The sequence below is a fragment of the Pithys albifrons genome, chromosome 1 (genome assembly GCF_047495875.1).
Source record: "Pithys albifrons albifrons isolate INPA30051 chromosome 1, PitAlb_v1, whole genome shotgun sequence".
NCBI lineage: Eukaryota > Metazoa > Chordata > Aves > Passeriformes > Thamnophilidae > Pithys > Pithys albifrons.
The window spans coordinates 84,844,559-84,862,995 of record NC_092458.1 but is presented as its reverse complement, the minus strand read 5'-3'; the positions used below and the strand labels follow the sequence as shown (position 1 = coordinate 84,862,995).

General features: G+C 41.2%; 1 protein-coding gene across 1 annotated transcript in view; it reads right to left on the bottom strand.

Moving 5' to 3' along the window:
• Nucleotides 1-18,437, bottom strand: part of GUCY2F (guanylate cyclase 2F, retinal) — a 43,890-nt gene that overhangs the window by 8,467 nt on the left and 16,986 nt on the right. The window contains exons 9-17 of the mRNA XM_071571769.1: nucleotides 17,379-17,535; nucleotides 15,863-16,012; nucleotides 13,794-13,942; nucleotides 12,190-12,353; nucleotides 11,686-11,878; nucleotides 11,416-11,590; nucleotides 4,605-4,703; nucleotides 3,154-3,248; nucleotides 2,010-2,095 (exon numbers count right to left, since the gene is read on the bottom strand). Coding sequence (XP_071427870.1) covers nucleotides 2,010-2,095; nucleotides 3,154-3,248; nucleotides 4,605-4,703; nucleotides 11,416-11,590; nucleotides 11,686-11,878; nucleotides 12,190-12,353; nucleotides 13,794-13,942; nucleotides 15,863-16,012; nucleotides 17,379-17,535 — 1,268 coding nt within the window. The remainder of the gene's footprint in view (nucleotides 1-2,009; nucleotides 2,096-3,153; nucleotides 3,249-4,604; nucleotides 4,704-11,415; nucleotides 11,591-11,685; nucleotides 11,879-12,189; nucleotides 12,354-13,793; nucleotides 13,943-15,862; nucleotides 16,013-17,378; nucleotides 17,536-18,437) is intronic.

The following is an 18,437-nucleotide window of genomic DNA, read 5'->3' as shown; positions in this document are numbered from 1 at the left end:
AATAGAGAACCAACTTAATTTTTGTGCCAAAACCTGAACCATCAAGATAAGGCTGGAAAAGCAGGACATAATGTGCAACACCAATCTGATAACAGCACAACCGATGCATGAGGCAGTTCTCTAAATATTTTCTTTGCTTGAACATCCAGTTACTTCTTTCTGTCACTTGACACTTGATTTCTACAGGATATAACTTTCATTATGACCCTTCACTAGGAAAAACTCTGTTTTGTATAACTTAACTTTTTACTTTGTTTACTATAACATTCATTCACCTGCTGCATGACAAACCATGGGGACAGAGATACTGCCAGAGAACAGTGAAGATTGGGTCTTGTGACAAGAGTAGAAGATCACCTCCTTCTCTGCAGTGCTATGGGTGGACTCTTCAGAAGTTACACACGGATGCTCAAGGTACCCTGACCCTAAGTGCATGGGAAAATTTATTTACTTCTCTTATTTTCTGCCTGGACCTGATTTATTTTCTGCCATTTACAATCCATATTCAGAAACAGCTCAGCCCTGCATAAATCTGACTTTAGCCAACATGACCAGAGGACAGGATCTTTGAGAATGATGGAAAGAATCTCAACAGTTAACGGAGGCTTAAATCATGACTTTTAAACAGTAAAACCAGGATGAGAAGTATCTACTCTCAAAGTAGAAGTGTTGATGCTTTCTTGGTTGCATGGTAAGCCAGCCCACCTTGCTAATATGGCAAAATTCCTCCAGGTTTCATATTTTCCATGAATAACATATCATTAGTATCAACACATACTAGGCAATAGCTCATTTCCATCAAGTATTAATAGTAAAATGCCTTCAAGCCTAAAAAATATTCTCTCAAAATTATCTTCCAGTAAACATCTATTTTCCACCCTGATTTACACCTAAATAACTTTAAAATTATGTTACTGCAAGTTCCATCCTACTCCAAGAAAGCTCTGGGATGGCTCTGAGCATATGGACTGCCCTGTATGCAAGCGCCTAAATAGCTGACTATTATCTACTGAAGGAGATTTTAAAAAACCTTTCATTTTACTTAGAAGAAATGAGACAATACTTGGAACAAGATTGATCAGAAGAAGTGAGAGCCACATTAAAACAGATTTTTTTTGCTCTCAGACACCTGTCTCTGAGGTAGTCACTGTACGACCTCTTTACAGTCAACAAAACAGGCACCTTACAAGGGCAATTCATCTTCTAATACAGACATCCAAGCAGGCCAGTGAAATCAGATCCCATAGCTTGTATTTCTCTTTGTTGACCACAAAGGGAGTCAAGGCTGACTGCTTTTAACATGGGTGACTACACTGTTCTTGTCAAACCAATCCAACTCTTGGTTTTTATGTTCTGACCATAACATCCTTTCCACATATACAGCAGGTAACAGCTGAACAGGGAGTACTCTGTTTGCAATGTCAGGCATTGCAAAGCTAGAAAATGACTTAATAAATTTTCAGTGATCAGTCTTTGCTCACCACCATCTATATGAAGGCAACATCATTAAATGTTCAGTTACCTAACAGTGCCATGATTTATAACACAAAGTCTTATTTTTCTGTTAGAATGAAAGGGAAAAAATATGTTTATATGTTGAATGAGGGTGGTGTTTTCTGGAGGAATTTAGATGAAGAAGAGAATAATCTGAGTGTCACCCCTACACTGATTACAACAGCGACCTGAAAGTGTCCCTACCTGTGCATCTCCATATGCACACAGATTAGGAAGGAGATTAAGGAAGGAACCCCCTGGTGCTCAGTCTCCAAGGGAGTATAACAGAGAAACAGCAAGTTTCCATGTCACTTCTTGGGAACTGTGATTAAGGAGAGGAGTTGAAGAAACCATATTACTTCTCAGTCCCACTACTTTGCCTGAATATGTAAGTCAACTAAGGAAAATGATGTGGACTTTGCAAACAGATAACATAGAAAGACAGATACTCAGTCTGTGAGCTCTAAAATGGACCTTTCAATGAATGCATTGAGCTGAGATGAAGTCACACTTACCCTGGCTTGATTTCAGGAGGTTTAGGTAAGGGCTTCAGAAAGCCTTTTTTCCCAACAAGCCAATATGTGTCTTCTACTCCTTTACCCTAAAATGAAAGCAAAAATCCAAATCAAGAGCAGCTTGCTGATTGCCATCTGCTCAATACCTAATTTCTTCACTGGGTTTCTCCGGCTTCATGTGTATCCAGAGACAGATCATGACTGGAAATCTTGGGCTGTCCTTCAGAATGGCACAGGGATTATTTAAATTTCATTATCCTACAAGAGGATATACATTATCCTTGTTCAACTGCCATTTACGAATGACTCCCATTGACCCGGCCATGGAAACGACACAGCTTAACAGAAATGGGAAATGACAGGATCTCAAATCATCTTATATGGCAGCACTAGCATTATTAATTGAGAAATTTTACAACTCTTTCTGGATTGAGTATCAGAATAATAACTGCCTCTCCCACCACTGATGATTTAGCTTTTAAGGTGTGATATATCTAGTGAACTGTAGGCATCCATATCAGAGTCAATCACCCTTGACTGAAGAAGTGGAGGAAAACAGACATTCATCTTCACAGAAACTGGACCCTGAAAGTACATCAGGTTAATGATTTTCTGAAGTGTCAATTTATCTCCAGTAACTATGAAAAGGTTTCTTTCCATTGATTAAACCTGTAATAATTACCTCTGATCTCCACTTACAGACATATGAACTGGGATGAGATGATTCCACTTGTCATGAAATGTTGGTGAAGGATCCAAGGCCATATTCAGACCTTTTAAATCTAGGTGTTTAAGGCAAGCAAAGCTCCTAGTTCTGTCTGTTAACTAGTAAGAGGAGAAATTGTGGTTGAGTTGTTTAATACTGTCTTGTTCAAACACTGTGAAAAGTAGCAGCCTCTGTTAAGGGGAGACTAAATACAGTACTGTATAAATACCTATATATATTACATATAGCTGATTGCTCAATCCCACAGTACTTCAACAACCACCTCCACCTCATGTACTGAAACATCTGGAAGGGACAATTTGGGAAGGATTCAGCAGAAGAGTGGTGGATGAAGGCCAAACAAGAGCTTAATACAAAAATTCCTAAAGCAAGAAGACTCTCCTGTGAAGCATTTCACACAGTCCTAGCCCTTCTTACCCTCAGTTCTGTTTTCCCCCTAGGTATGATTTCATAGCCTTCATTCAGACTCCGAAGTGTATCCACTGTACTTTGGCTGACATGAATTCTGTAAGCTGGAAACAGAAGGCAAAACAGCTGGATCACAATACTGCACACATGCTGCAAATTCTCCACTACTTCACGCTGTTGAGGAAAAGCACTCCAAAACATGCAGGTGTGTAGCTGGTCTAGCTGTGTGGTGCTCCTCTACATAGAATTTCATGCTGATTGATGGATCCTTCAAGGCAGGGCTGTAACGAGCACAGAGGAAAAGGAGATCCCCCTCTGGGGGCTTCCTGCAGATAGATACCAAACACATTAAGTGTAGAAGTTCAGCTCAATAAAGATAGTAAGTGGTTTTCCAGTAACATTGTCAGCTGGATTGCTGTTTCATCTATTGCCACAGTACAGCTAGGGAATGGGAAAGAAAGCAAAAATAACCAACTGTCCTGCTCTAGACACCCAGCATAATTTGAAAGTTGGGATGAAGAGCAGAGAGATGGAGTTTGCAAGGGAACATAAAGAAAATGTGGCTATGCATCAAGATCTGTATGGGTTTTCAGTCATTGATTCCACCCAGAGCTACCATTAAGTCTGTGAACACAAAGGGCAAAGGTGGAGAGCTTTATTGAATTCTCATCTTCCCAGTTTGTTTTACAACCCTTGCTGGAACTCACTGAAATTTGTTATTGTTATGCTGGTGTAAACAAGCCAGCAAATGTTTTTAAAACAGTCTCCCCCAAAGTATTTTTCTGTTGAGCTTTTTCTTCAATTGTGTCAATAACATTCTCTTTCTCCTTGGAAGGATGGGGGATGGCCAATTAATTTTATTCCCATAATAATCAGAAAGAGGAACATCAGTTTGAGTATGTAGAGGAAGACCACATAGCTATGAGCTACATTTCCTGAGAGACTAACCTAACAATTTTCCTATTGTTATTTGTCCATATGCATTTCTACTAATGTTTACCAATGCTCTTGTATCTGCAGTACTCTCCTGTCTCCAGTCTCAGTGGAACTTTATATGACCAAGGGTATGATGAAAGCAGTGTCATCGCTTGCTTCAACCCTCACTTTGTACAGGTCATGACAGGTAAATGTATAATTTTACTGTGCAGGAACACTTCTGAATTAAGGGTTCTCAGCACTGACTGAAAGCAAGATCCAACTTATGTCAGAGAAAATAGGGCAAGATTCATGTGGATTTTGGTTGATGGAATTCAAATTAGAGGACTGTAGCTGGAAGGCAGGGTCTTAAAGGCTGACCTACCATGGCAAAGCTGGTGTCCTCTCCTTCAGGCTGCTTTGAATTGTCATTTGACTTGCTGCTTTCTTTAATTGCAAAGTTTATAATTATAGATGTGCATTTCTTAATTTCTCTTGAGAAGGTGGTTCAACCACCCACCCCAGGGACTGTTCCAAATACTCACGCAGGCCCGTGGACTCCATCCGTGACGCCGTGTTCACCGTGTCTCCAAAGAGGCAGTACCGTGGCATGGTTAGTCCCACCACGCCTGCCACGCAAGGCCCTGAGAGACATATCATCTGTGTAACCCAGATGGTGCTGCACAAATCTTGGGGTTCACTGATAAACAAATCTCATCCTCTCCTCTGATATTCAGTAAAACACTTGGGAATACAGAAGAAAGTTTTTTAAAGATCTCATTGGCTTTAGTGCTTGCTATAAGCAATGAAAAATTAATCATTGTTCTGGATTGCATACTGGTGTTTTATGCTTGAGAAAGGTCATGTGAGGTGGGGACTTCAGTTCACCGTCATCTGGGACAAGTTTGTTCAGAGCTCATGAAAATTCAAGGACTTTCATAATCTAATTTTAAAAAGAGCTCTTTCCATGTGAGAAAAAGAAAGTTGAGATCCTGTGATATGCCTGTATCCCACTGAAACAGGATTAAAAATCAGCCTTGGAATTCCAGAGGTGTTGGCAGCACTCCGGACCACCCTGTGTCCCCTCCTTGGAAAGAAAAGCATCATTAGCTTGTCTGTCTAGCCAAATCCATTTTTTCCCTCTATCTCATTCTTTATATAAGATCTACTCACTTTCAGAGTATCTTCCAAAGAATTAGTGCCAAGTTCTCAGGGAGAGGTATGTGTGCAGGATTCACATGAACATACTGAGAGATAAAATATGTGACAGCCAGACAGCACAGACCATTGTCATCTGGGGCACGTGGCTTAGCTAATGTTTAGACTGCACTCTGAAAGATGAGATGTTACATTTCATTGCCCACAATATAAAACATTAAGCCTGCAAAATAAATGCAAAAAAAAAAAAACCCAACAAAAAAAAGGTAATGTAGGGGAGTGTGGGGTTTCCTGCAGAGAAAAGACAACTCTCTGTATTTTCCATTAGATGCATTTATGAGATTTGGTTTTGCCTTTTCAGACTCATGATCCTTCTGAATTAAGATTTAGTATAACTAATATCTAAGAAATACTTTACCATGCAAGTTTACAAGAGATGTGAACGCTGTGCATCATCAGCAGTACCTAAAATGATGCTACAGATAAGGTTTTTCATGATATAAAAGATTGTAGGTTAAAATGCTATTTTTAAAACAATAATAATAATAATAATACAGTAATAATAATACAGTAATAAATAATAATTGTAGCCTAATTTAGAAGTCATCAGTTACTTGGTTTAGTACAATGTAATTTTACTGTGATTTTAACCATATTTACAAAAACTGATTCTTCATAGACTTTTCAGATACATCTTAAGGACAATGGAACTCCATAGCTGAAAGCTATGGGAAACTTTGAAAGAAGTTTCCTCTCTTGCTGTAACCTCTGAAAAGTTATTGCTGCACAAAGTGACCAGATATTAATACACTTTATGAGGATGCAAACTGAGAGGTGAGACAGATTTTACTCTTGCCTGATAAAGCATTGGTCTATTAAAGATTAGGAAAAAAGAGAATAAGAAGAATGGTTCATAGAAAAAATGTTACAAGGGCTTAAACAGCATGTCTGGATCAAAGACAGCATGCAGAAACTGATGGAGATAATAAAAACGTCATTTAAGATTTCTTTTTTCAGCTGTCAGTGAACCTTGAACAAGACACTTCTCCTCAGAGTTTCTTCCAATTTAATTCCCATCATTATCAGTACTCACTAATTTGCTTCAAGCTTTTCAGGAGAGCAGCTATATTCACCAAAGGAAGCTTTTTTAAGGTTTTAGCCTACAGGCCCTTCTATAGCACAGCTGTAAAGGTACTGCTGACAATTCTGTGCCAAGGACCTAAGGCTTACCCAACTGGTCCTCAATGTATGCATGATGATGTGACATATGCATTAAAAAAGGTCTTGGTTGAGACTTTTTAAGTCAGCCTGCAATAAGAGCTTTCTCTGAGAAGCATTATCTCACAAAGTATCACCTGTCATCTTGGATGACATGATAGCAGCAGCCAGAAATCTGAAAAAGGGCCAAACCTCCTTCTGTAATAGGTGTTTCAAGGACACAAAAAGACGGTTCCTGTCAAAAAAAAGGCCTCACTGAAGAGGATTTGATTTCAGTTTAAGAAGCACAAATAAAGGAAGCTAAGCTTCAGCTGTAGTCAGTGGAGAAAAGTCAACATGGTCAACTCTGCTGTGAGATCCTTTGCACTCTTGCACCTGATCGGCTCTCCAGGGCTCACTTATGTGTCCTCAAAATGAGTGCAGGCTGTAGGAAACAAACCAGACTATGAAATATGGAAACAACAAGTTCTGAAACAGACCCACACGGAGAACGGCACTGGCGAACAGCGTGGACGGTACCAACTGCATACATGAAAGACTTCGGCTGTGAGAGTTTGAAAGTTACACATTTTACTGTACGAGTTCTAGTTCAAAAGGTTTTGTTGTCACCCCTGCCGTGGTGTATTCCCCCAGAGGCTTTGCCTCCAGTGAGTCATCACACAGTTTAGACGTGGGGACTGTCTCCCAGGTCAGGGCTGGCCACCTGGGGGGCATTCCCCCACCCTGTCCTGCCAACACAGCCGCCACTGCAGCTGCTGCTGTTGCTGAATGGCAGCAGTCAGGACTCTATGGGGTTACCCCTGGAGGGTCTGGGCTGGGGCGGCCCCATTTAGGGATCACCTCTGCCTCAAGTTGCCGAAGCAGCTGCTGGTGCCACGCCTGCCCCTCCTATGTGTTCCTGCCTCTGTCCTAACCCCATTGGTTATCTCACCCATCTATCCCCAATCCCTTGTTTCCTATTAGGTTTGATCCTTCCATTTCCCCTATTGGCTAGCCGAGAGCCCAAGTCAGTCCCTTCCCCCGAGCCCTTACCCAATTCTGTCCAAGTTCCAGCACCTTCCCCTCCGAATCCTATAAAAGCCTCACGATTGCACAATAAAACATTTTTGCCTCAAGTCTCCTGAGTGAACAGACCTCTCTCTCGCTCCCCGGCTTGGAGGGACCTGCAGGAACCATCTCCTACCCCTCAATGCTGTATATCAGGCTACCTAAAAACCCTGGAAATACCTTCTCGTGGGTGCTCACATTAAGGTTTCCCACCCAGTCAGTGTAATCATCCAGCCATTTCTGCAAAGCTCACAACCAAGGACAGGCAAGATTTTTAGGGTGAGGTACTATTCTTTCTACAGTACTGCTTTTAAGAATTGTCCTTTTGCAAGTTCGTAGCTCAAAATCAGCCCTACAATATAAGCATTCCCAAAAGACTTCTTAGTGTTTAAAGCATCTAAAAATTAGTTCAATCACTGCCTTCAATGCTTGTGTGTGTTCTCCCTTGTCTAGACAGCTTCAGCAAAAGGCTAGCAAAACCTTCCAGCTGTAAATCTCCCACAGTAACAAGTTTCAGAGGACACCAGACACCCTGTGATTAGTACATTATGGCCTAGATGTTTAATTACACATATTCACCATTTTGCTTTGAAATGGCTCTTTGCCAGGGCTTGCAAGGGTCAGCTCACGAAAGGTTCTGGCTAAGAGTTTGCAATAACGACCAGTGATGCTGCAGAGTTTAGGAAGCTACATCAAAGTACAGGACTGACTGCCAGAGAGCCTGACCAATAAACAAATTTTCCTCAGAATCAGTGGAAAAGCTTGTCCTCTCATCACTGCTCTCTCTGACTGTCCAGCTCCAGCCCAGACATGGATGGTGTGGGAACAGCTGAGTCAGTTGAGCTGTCCTGGACATGCAGTGAAGTCAAGAGAGGAAAGTCAAGACTCCAGGATGCATTTAAAGCAGGGCAGGAACTGCAGACCAAACACTGGCCTTCTTGCTCTCTTTGCATTACCCATGCATTGCCGCAAGTGGACCATGAACATGGGCCAGCAGAAGTTACCAAAGGGGCAACTCTCCATTGAGATTGAAAGGACATGGGCAGCCCATGCCCAAGTGGCATTTACTGCTTTTTCAGAGAGGTGATCATGAGCTCTTCTTGGCACCAGTTTCCAGAGAGCAGTTGAGCTGTATAACTGGGGGTCACACTCATTGTCCTGGGTTACACAATGACTCTGGTATCCATTTTTTCTTTACTATTTTCCCCAAATATACTAACTTAGACTGTGGGGAGAGACATGAATGGTAGTCTATTATCCTAGGGGAAGACTGTATCCACAAATGTGAAAGGACTCTAATGTTGATGATTCAGACAATCCAGGTGTTCACGGTATGCACACCTGCCATCTCTGGATAAGAGCTGGGTGTTGTTTCTTTGTTTTTACACAAATGACTCATCTGTGATAACTTCCCTCGGGGAGGCATCAGGACAATTCACACTCATGGCCTGAAGGTATTAATTTCTGCTGATGGCCATAATGGATCCACCTGTGCTGACATAACAGACAGCCCTAATGTCTTAGAAGTTGTGAGAGACTCTTGAAATGTACCATGATCCAGTTTTAATCATCCAGTGAAGAACTCCTCACTCCAGGAGAGGTACCAGAGGAATTCCCACCTACCCTGAGCCCAATAAAAGACCGTATTTAGACCTCACTTGGCAGATCAAGGGTCTCCTTCCCTCACCCCACGGGACTTCTACCACCTATGGCTTCAACCACCACCTGGGTGAATCAGGACTACAAACCACCATCAGAGTTGCAGTGATGAGATCCCATCACTGGATCCAGTGGGTGTCTTGTGGGTCCTTCCAGTCACCTGGGAGTTCACAGCCCTTCTCCAACTGCCTGTGCCAACACTTCAGCCTCACTCTAGCCCTGACCCTCCAAACCATTCCTGCCAGGTTTTAATGGGTCAGGGGAGGTTGGCTGCCACCTTGTTTCAGTCTGATGTGTGGGAGCTTGGGAATTTTTCTGGTTAGATTAACCCAGTTTTATCAGTATTGTTATTTAGGATTCATCCTGGTAAAAGGCTATTCTTTTTTCACTTGCATGCAGGCACAGCTGATATCTTTCTCTCCGCATTGGAGACAACCAGGGGTATTGAATCAGAGGAGGGGAATTTTCATCCAAGGTCTCCACCCCTCCAAATTTTATCAAACCGAGATACCTATTCTCCATCCTTCCCAGTACAGTGCAAGTGTCAGTCAACTTCTCCTCTCCCCCAAGCACTTCCTCAATGTTTTCATGATGCTGATGATTCCCTTCTCATGCTTCTTTTCTCAGGAGAAATGGGGTCTGGGGTTAATCAAACTCTGCTGTCAGCTCAGTGGGTCAAGGAACTGGTTTGCTTTGGAACACAGATTTGTGTTTGCTCCCATGATAGTAAGATGCTGCCAGATTTGTGCAAAACAAAATCTGCCTTCTGCTGCTTTAAAAAGAAATCACCAAGGCCTCCCCCTCTTCTTCTCACATCCAATACAACAATTCTTAGCAACTCTGTTTTCAAGATAACCAGAGTTCATAAAACCAAGAAAAAATATAACTACCCCATCCACACCACATAGGGAGAGATTTTTTGGCGGACTATATGGGATACACATTGCAGAACTGCTGTAAACCATCAACAGCAGATGTTGCACACTAAATTTACCTCTTTCCATGTTGAAAATATGCTGCTAATGCTCCAGGGACTCCATCTCTGGGCAAGACAAGCTGGGGCCATAGTCTTATCTAATTTCAGACAGAGCATAAAACACACAGTGCTCCTGCAATCATTTCTTTAACACTTGACTTCTGTGAAAGGCCAGCTAAGGCTCCCAAACTCCAAAGAAAACAGCAGGGAGATGAGTTTTAAGAGATAATCCCAAAGAAAGATCTTGCAAGGTCTAGGAGATATGAAATATTGATTTTAACTCTGCTTGAGTCACATCTCTGTTCTTGGGATGCTCTGGGTGAGATACTCCCTTTCCTCTGCTTCTGCGTCCCAATAGGTTCAACAGGAATCAGGATAGTGACATCTGTAAAATGCTTCCATGCCAAAGCTAAAGAAATGTGGACATTATCAGATAGGTAGGAGGATTAAAATTCCTGTAATACTGGGTCAGACTCCTGTGCAGTCTTTTTCATTGTTTGGTTTCACACAATTGGCAGTACCTGATACTTTAGAGGAAGAAGCAAGAAGTTGGGTGACAAACAGCTGGGAAAAATCTACTAATGGATTACTACAAAATGTATAAAATTATGAAGGTTCATATATCTTGAAAAAATATTGACTCTATGGTAATAGTAGATGTATTTTCCTACATTTAAAGTCATACTTTTGCCTATATAACTGCAGACTTACTTGGATTTTTTGTTTTATTTTGGAGTTTAATTATGTTTTGTAGATATATAATAAAAGGAACTTCATTTCTCTTCAAATAAGCTGCTTTTCTCTATTATGAACTTCTACATTAGAGATAATTTTTTTATAACATAACTTCTTCTTAAGAGCTCCATCACATTTTTCTTCCAGCATGCCCTGCCTGTAATAAATATCTCCAATCTTTTTATTCTCTCACTTTGTGTGCCAGTTTTTCCACTTTTTCGTTTCAGAACAGAGTTACAAAGACATCGCTGGATGTCTCCAACTCCCACTGCTGAATTAAACAGATATCCTTACAATGAAACCTTTGTGACTAAGATGTCTGATGTAGTTCCTGACTGGGACAGAGTACACAATCTCTCCCTGAAATGATACTAAACCATTTTCCTCCACAAACTCTTCAGCTTTTTTGTTTCCATTTTAATGCCCTCATTGATATGGAAGATTTGAAAGTGTCTTATAATGGTGGTTTTTGGGGGGCAGGCATGAATAAAGCATTCCAAATTGGAAATACAATTGAAAAGGAGTTCTTTAATGTTGAGGTGCAGGTGGGTGCTGCTGCCTACCTGTGTGCAGCCCAATTCGTATCCTGAGGGGAATGTCTGGCATGTGCCTCATCTTGAATGTTCCTACTGAGCTGAGGATGTCCAAAGACATGTTGGCTATCTCAGCTGCATGCTTGTTTCCATTCCGTTTTGGGAGCCCAGAAGCAACCATGTAGGCATCACCAATTGTCTCCACCTAGCAAATACCACCACAATCAATCAATCAATCAATCAGTAAGTAAGTAAGTAGAAAAATATGGAACGGAGACATAGAATAAAATTACTCCTCACCTTGTACACATCATGATTTCCAAGAACAGCATCAAACAGTGTGTAAAGGTCATTCAGAAGGTCAACTACTTCAATGGGCTCACTGAGGGCTGAAATGGATGTGAAGCCTACAATGTCACTGAAGTAGATAGTCACCTGGTCAAAATACTCTGGTTCCACAGTGCCACCAGTCTTGAGGGCTTCTGCCACTGATCTGAAATAATAACATTAGAAAAGACGGCAGGAAACAAACTCTTTTCTACTGCATGCCCAAGAGCTCAGACTCTTTTTTCCTACATTTTCAGAAGATCTGTTGCTAAATAGGAAGTTGTATATGGCTGTGAGAAGCATGGATTAAAGTTTCTTATTTTCATTGGAAGGCACCTGCCAAAATTGGAGGCCAGCTGTACATCATTGCTCACAACTGGGGAAGAATTTTATCCAGTCTAGCTATGGGCCATTTGGTTTGGGGATTTTTGGTTTGGTTTGGAGTAGTTTTATACCACCTAAAGGACCAGTACTTACGGGGGAAGCATTTGTGACAGTAGTTTTTCTGTCTTCTGTTTTTCAATCTCTAGCTCTTCAGTCCGCTCCCTGATTAAATCTTCCAGGTTGCTTGAGTACTGCTCAAGCATCCTGAGCATTGAGTCAATGATATTGGTCTTTTTTCCTTTGTTGATGGTTTTGAACTGAAAAATCAAAATGAAGAGTTATTTTTCCATCTCATTACACCATTGTGGCACTCTAAGTTCGGAAAGGAACAAAATGCAAACACTCATTTTAAAGAGTCAGTACTAAGGACTGGTTTTATCAATGGCAAGAGATCAACAATAAACCTCAAAGAGGCAAATTAGAAGGTGAATTTGCATCAATAACTATGGAAGCTGCCCAGGAGCATGATGCTCCTCTACGGACTTTCAGTGAGTTAGGTGAAACATCACCTTATACTAGTTGTCAGCATATATATTATTATGGAGTCTTACCAGGCTGCAAGCTTTCAAGCCAATTTATCACATGACCAATCTTTAGGGTAACTTGTAAATCTTGGCATTCAGAAGTACAAAGTTCAGGGTATCAGCAACACTTACAACCTGCTTGCACGTTACTGGATTTAAATTCACCTTTGCACACTGGCACGTATGTGTACTGCCACCTCCATTCCCAATTCTTCATTAAGCTGTGTTTCTCCTCCTGACCTGAAGCTGAACTTCTGGAGCCTTTGGATAATTTGTGGCTCCTGCAGCTGCCTTAGATTCAACAGTGGAGTCACTGTGTCTAAAATTATTCCCAGCTTTATAGAACCAAAAGGTAAAAATTATAGATAATTGTTTACTTGGCTTGAGGAAATGGCCTTGAGTTATGCCAAGGAAGGTTCAGAATAGATATTAGGAATTTTTTTCACATAAAGGGTTGTAAAGCATTGGAACAGACTGGTCAGGGAACTGGTAGAGTCACTGTCCCTGGAGTGTTCACAAAACTTGTGGATGTGGCCCCTGAGGATATGGTTTAGTAGTGAACATGGTGGTTGTGCTGCATTGATGGTTGGACTTGATGACCTTAAATGTGTTTTTCAACATTAACAATTCTATGATTCTATGACCTTATAAGAACATAGGAATTGCTCTGCTTGATCAGAAAGGGGTTTATTTGACCAGTACCTCTCCATGAGACCAGCCAGTAACAGATGTTTGGGAAAGCTGTTCAAACAGGGCTCAGGTTCAGTCATATTTCCCTGGGATGTACTCCCAGCCTCTGACAATCTGGAGCTGAGAGATCTCCTATGCCAAACATTGTATCTTTGTGTTTAGCAGACTCTGGCAAATTTTCCTTTTATTCACCTTTTAAACATTTAAAAATATAAATATACATATATTTATAGATATGAAGATGCTATCATATTTTACATATCATTGGTCTCCATGAGACCATCTGTGTAGGTGCACTGCAAATTTGAAGACATCAAGCCCATGTCCAGGCTGCTTTACCACCCCAAGGTCAGGACAATTCTAGGGCTCTGCAACTTCCTCATTCTTCAATAACTCAGTTAAAGAAAAAAAAGCTAAAAACAACAAAACACTTCCCTGCCAAGTACAAACAAAGGAATTACAGCTGCTGCTCTATTCACCGACCTTAAGAAATACCTCCTCAAAGGTTGGGCGCTGTTCAGGGGCTTCAGCCCAGCATTGCTTCATTACCTGGAGGCATGTCAGGGGGGCCACCTCAGGGGCTATGTTTGGGCGGCACAGGGGAGGGGGCTTCTTCACTTTCTTTATAATTTCTGTGACAAAGAGAAAGATGGCAAGCACATTGTGAGATGGAGGCGCTTCATAAGGGCAAAGGACATGGACCTTTTCACCTGTCCCTTGCTTGCTTATTCAGCCATTACTGTTACTCCTCAGCAACCAAAGCCTGCGTCAAATGAAGCTGGAGCTTTCTGCTTTCCTGTGTCAAGTGTCTCTTGAAGGATTTAAAAGAGATTTATCTATCTTCTTGTCCCTGGAGAACCAGGTTATGGGCAATAAAGTGACTGGATGGGAGAAGGATGTGTGACAGATGTGTGAGCCTGCAGGCTTGTATTTAATGAACTTCCCTCTGACTCCCTCCACTAGGATTTGCAGTTTTATAAAACAGCAGAGGTTTATGGATAAGCCTAGACAGGAAGGATAGTAGCCTCTGACGCTTCATGGTTAAGAGGGAACAGGCACGTAGGAGGTTATTGGAATGGAGACAGTGGAAACTATATTAAGGGGAAAACTTTGTGTTCAAAACGGTTTCTGGGAAATCATGCCCTATCTAGAGGTGGAATGAGACTAATGAGGAACTAGGCTTGGGCTTTCAAACCCTGAGAAGTCAGTCCCTGAAAAAAACGCGCACCAAAGTTATTGTATTTTAAAGTTTCATTTTGTATAGTGTAGAGCAGTTAAATGAACTGAAAACCACCCTGTCTGGCAGGAGCCCTGCATTTCCACAGCTGTTGCTGTGAGTACTCAAAACTTTTCAGTGTTGTGAGTTTACTTTAAAGCTTTTTGGCTCATCCCACCAGTCTCCACCAAATGAACTAATCAAAGCACCTGGCTCAAATAAATCAAGGGGCAGCCAAGGGAAAATACCTTCCCCATATTGTTTCAAAGTTCACACCATAAGTGAAAGCTCCTTGGGGACTAAGATGCAATGAGTAGAGATCCATCATTTTATGAGGCTAGGAAACTGGACTGAACTATGTTCAACAATTGCTGGAGATTCTACAGGGGCACTAGGTAGGGAAAAACAGCTAATTACATTGTAGGCTACATTATAGGTCGAACTCTGATTTAGAGTGGGATATATCATAATCATCATTGTCATTGCCTTGTTGCAGCATCTTCAGGTGCAGCAAGGTCAGGGTCTCATTTTTTTCTGGCACTGAACTGTCAGATGCTGAATGGCCATACTCCACGTGGTGACTACTCAGCTTAAAATGTGTTAGAATGGGCTGTCACTAAAATCAGCTCAGTAGACTGTTCTCACTCCCTCCCTGTTCAAGTGCTTGTGACCTGACTCAGACTGTAGTGACTTTACTCTTCCCATGCAAGCACAACATGGTTACACCAATGAACAGCTCCTAAGGAGCTCATCTCTTGCTATTTCTGGTAGAAGTCATTTTACATATAAGTAAAAGGTTCATGACATATCACTTTGATATCTGTTGCAGTGAGAATCTCTTTAAATGTGGAAGAATTGGGGAAAAATATATGGGTAGATGGATAAAATAGGATGTTGGCAAGGGGTCCAGCTCAAAAACTTCAACCCTCATGATGCACAAAAATGGGCTTATGAGTGGGAAGCTAAGGAGTTTCTAAGCTATGGAAAACTCTGCCATCAGATTTCATACCATACTGTGATGAAAAGCCAGAGTTTGGCCAAGGAACTGGAGATGCTGCAGTGACCTGACTGAGGCCAGTCGTGAAAGCATCTTGAGTGGTACCCAGAGTCCCAACCCAACTGATAGCAGCGATGAGACATGTACCAAGGCTGTGACAAGAACTACACATTTTGATGTTTATTATAGGTGTTTTGTTGAAAATCATCTTTTGTCACTAAGAAGGGTCATGAGATTGATACATTATTTCCCTGTTAATGTTTTAACCAAGGGGCTTGAACAGACCTTTTATGAGTGCTCTGTGCAAAGCCTTAAAAATATATTTTTGTAGTTGCCTACCTTCAGCTGAGAGTTCTGATGTGCAGTATGGTGGACCTCGAGCAACCACTTCTTGTAGGATAATTGCAAAGCTGTAAATGTCCCCTTTGAATGTGCCTTTTCTGCACATGTCTGGGTCCCTCAGTAACTCAGGAGCTGTCCAGAGCAATTCTGAAAAATCCAGAGCATCACGTTTCTTACACTTGAGCTCAGACTCTTGCAAAGTATGTGCTTAAAGGAATAACTTATATCAGTCATTTGAGGGAAATTTGGAAAGTACATCATTATTTACTGGACCTAATCTTTTACTTCTTTTGATGTGTTAGAAATATTAAACTTCCATCCTGACCAAAAATGGAATTTTTCGAATTTCACTCTACATTTACAAAAATGTTCTATACCAACACTTTTTATCATATAACACCAGCCCTGAACTTCAGCATAAGAAGTCACCTCACCATTGCCAGAAGCTTAACACTTTTTTTTATTGAAAACATACCTGAGAAAAAACATTGACACTTAAGCCTGGATTTCTTACTGTTGTTGTTCTTTTAAAAAGCAACAATTAATAACCCATTTTCTGCAGTACTTCTTAGATGAAAATAGTTTCTGCAAAAGCAGTTCATGACAATCTGAAGCACAATCAGCCTTTGTAATCCAATAGTTTAATTGATGAAAAATGCAATTGTAAAACATGTTCAGCCTCATCAAGAAATGAATCTTCAAACTGTTACCCTGTTACCCTGGTATCTGTCCTGAGTAATGGGTATAATGAACATTTCAACTACTGCAAATACATTTAACTTCTATAAGGGATGAGAAGAAGGTCATCTCTCTGGTAACTGCCCTATCCAAGATACTGGAAATGTGCAAACATCCAATCCCACAACAGAAGGACCAAAACACTACCTACCAGTTGAAACCGTGTTTCAAGAATAAACTGGGATACCACAGGAATTCCAAGACAATGGGTAGGTGAAAGAAATCCCGTCAAAGTCTCCAAACCTAGTCCCATTAGATGCTCTTCCTAAATGGTGTGAATGTCATGTGGCAGCCTTTGGTAATTGTCATGAAGAGGATCTTAGAGGATCTTTTTCAAGGACACCTGCCTAATTTTGTGTTTCAGATGGCTTCTTTTAACAAAAAGAGGCTCTTTGCATGTGGGTTAACATAAAACTCCAAATATAGGGTTGGGTCTAGCGATGTGAAGCCAATTCTATGGATCACAGAGATTCAGTACTGGTACGATTTCAGGGGTAATTGAATCCTTTTCCATCTGCAACAAGCTGAAGTTCTATCACTGCTTACAATAAAACCTGTTTTCCTTATGACACTCTGCTACTCACTTCACTTTCAGGAAGTCTCAATAAAAATTAGCTTATGCTTTCCTATAACCATGGCATACAGGAAACTTGATGTTGTGCGATTGAGCAAGTAAATTCTCATGTGACCACTGGTCTGAAATTGTATTAGGGCAAACATCTGTTACATTGATGGACAAATATTTCAAAAAATAGTATTTCATCATAGCACCTACCTTCTGGGGATGGCTGAACATAGGGGCATTTCTGTGCTTCTAAGAGCTCATTATAACCATAGTCAGTGATTTTCAGCACAAACCGGCCATCCACAACACAGTTACGAGACTTGAGACGTCCATGGGCAAAATCTCGGTGATGCAAATATCTAATTCCCTATGAAACACAAAGAAAATTGAGGCTGTTTCTTAGGATTTATATTACTAGTCAGCATTCAGAGACACCAAGCCAAATTGTCACCACAGATGGCATCAGATACAGCATTGACTTTATGCAAAAGCAGTCATGATCAAACCAATAAACCATGGTAGAAGTTCAGAAATGGATTTGGAACATAAACTAGGTTGTCTGCATCCTAAAATAATGCTGGGAAGGTCTGACAGCTTTAGGAACAGTCAGATGCCTCCCTCTGTGACCCTAGGATTCATTGCACTTGTAAGTTCTACTTTGAGGCAAGAGTAAGAAAGTGGCCACAAGTGGTACCTGATGGTTAGGTCAAAGGAAGCCATGAAGAACTGGATGCCCTTCTGCAGCTCCCTCAAGGAGGTTCAGAAGGTGAATCACAGGCTGCAAGAACAGTTCTAGCAGTCTACCCTCTGGAAGCCACATGTCCCAGATTAGTAGTTTACCATTAGGGCTTAAAAACACATGGGACATGACTGCAAGTGTGTGAACATTCTGCTGAAGTGGCCAGAGGTACAGCCAACCTGTGGCAGGGGACGGTCACTCTTTGGTTCCATGGTAGATGCATTTCTGATTTACAACAAGAAAGGACCTTTGAAAAGTATGAATTTGTCACAAAATTCTTTGTTCTAAGGGATTGGCTGCAGCCTGATGTGCAGTTTTAACCTATTGTCCTGCTGCATGGCTGTAGTCCTATTACCCCAAATAGAGCTTCTCTCAGATGGTAACAAAATGAGGATAACAGGTCTCCACAGACCCTGTTTACCAGTATAATTACATTCATATTGTTTTTCTTGCATTACTATAAAAATCACAAAAATCTAGATTAAACAGCTTCATCAACATAAAAGTCTCATGCAGATCGTGACTCAGCA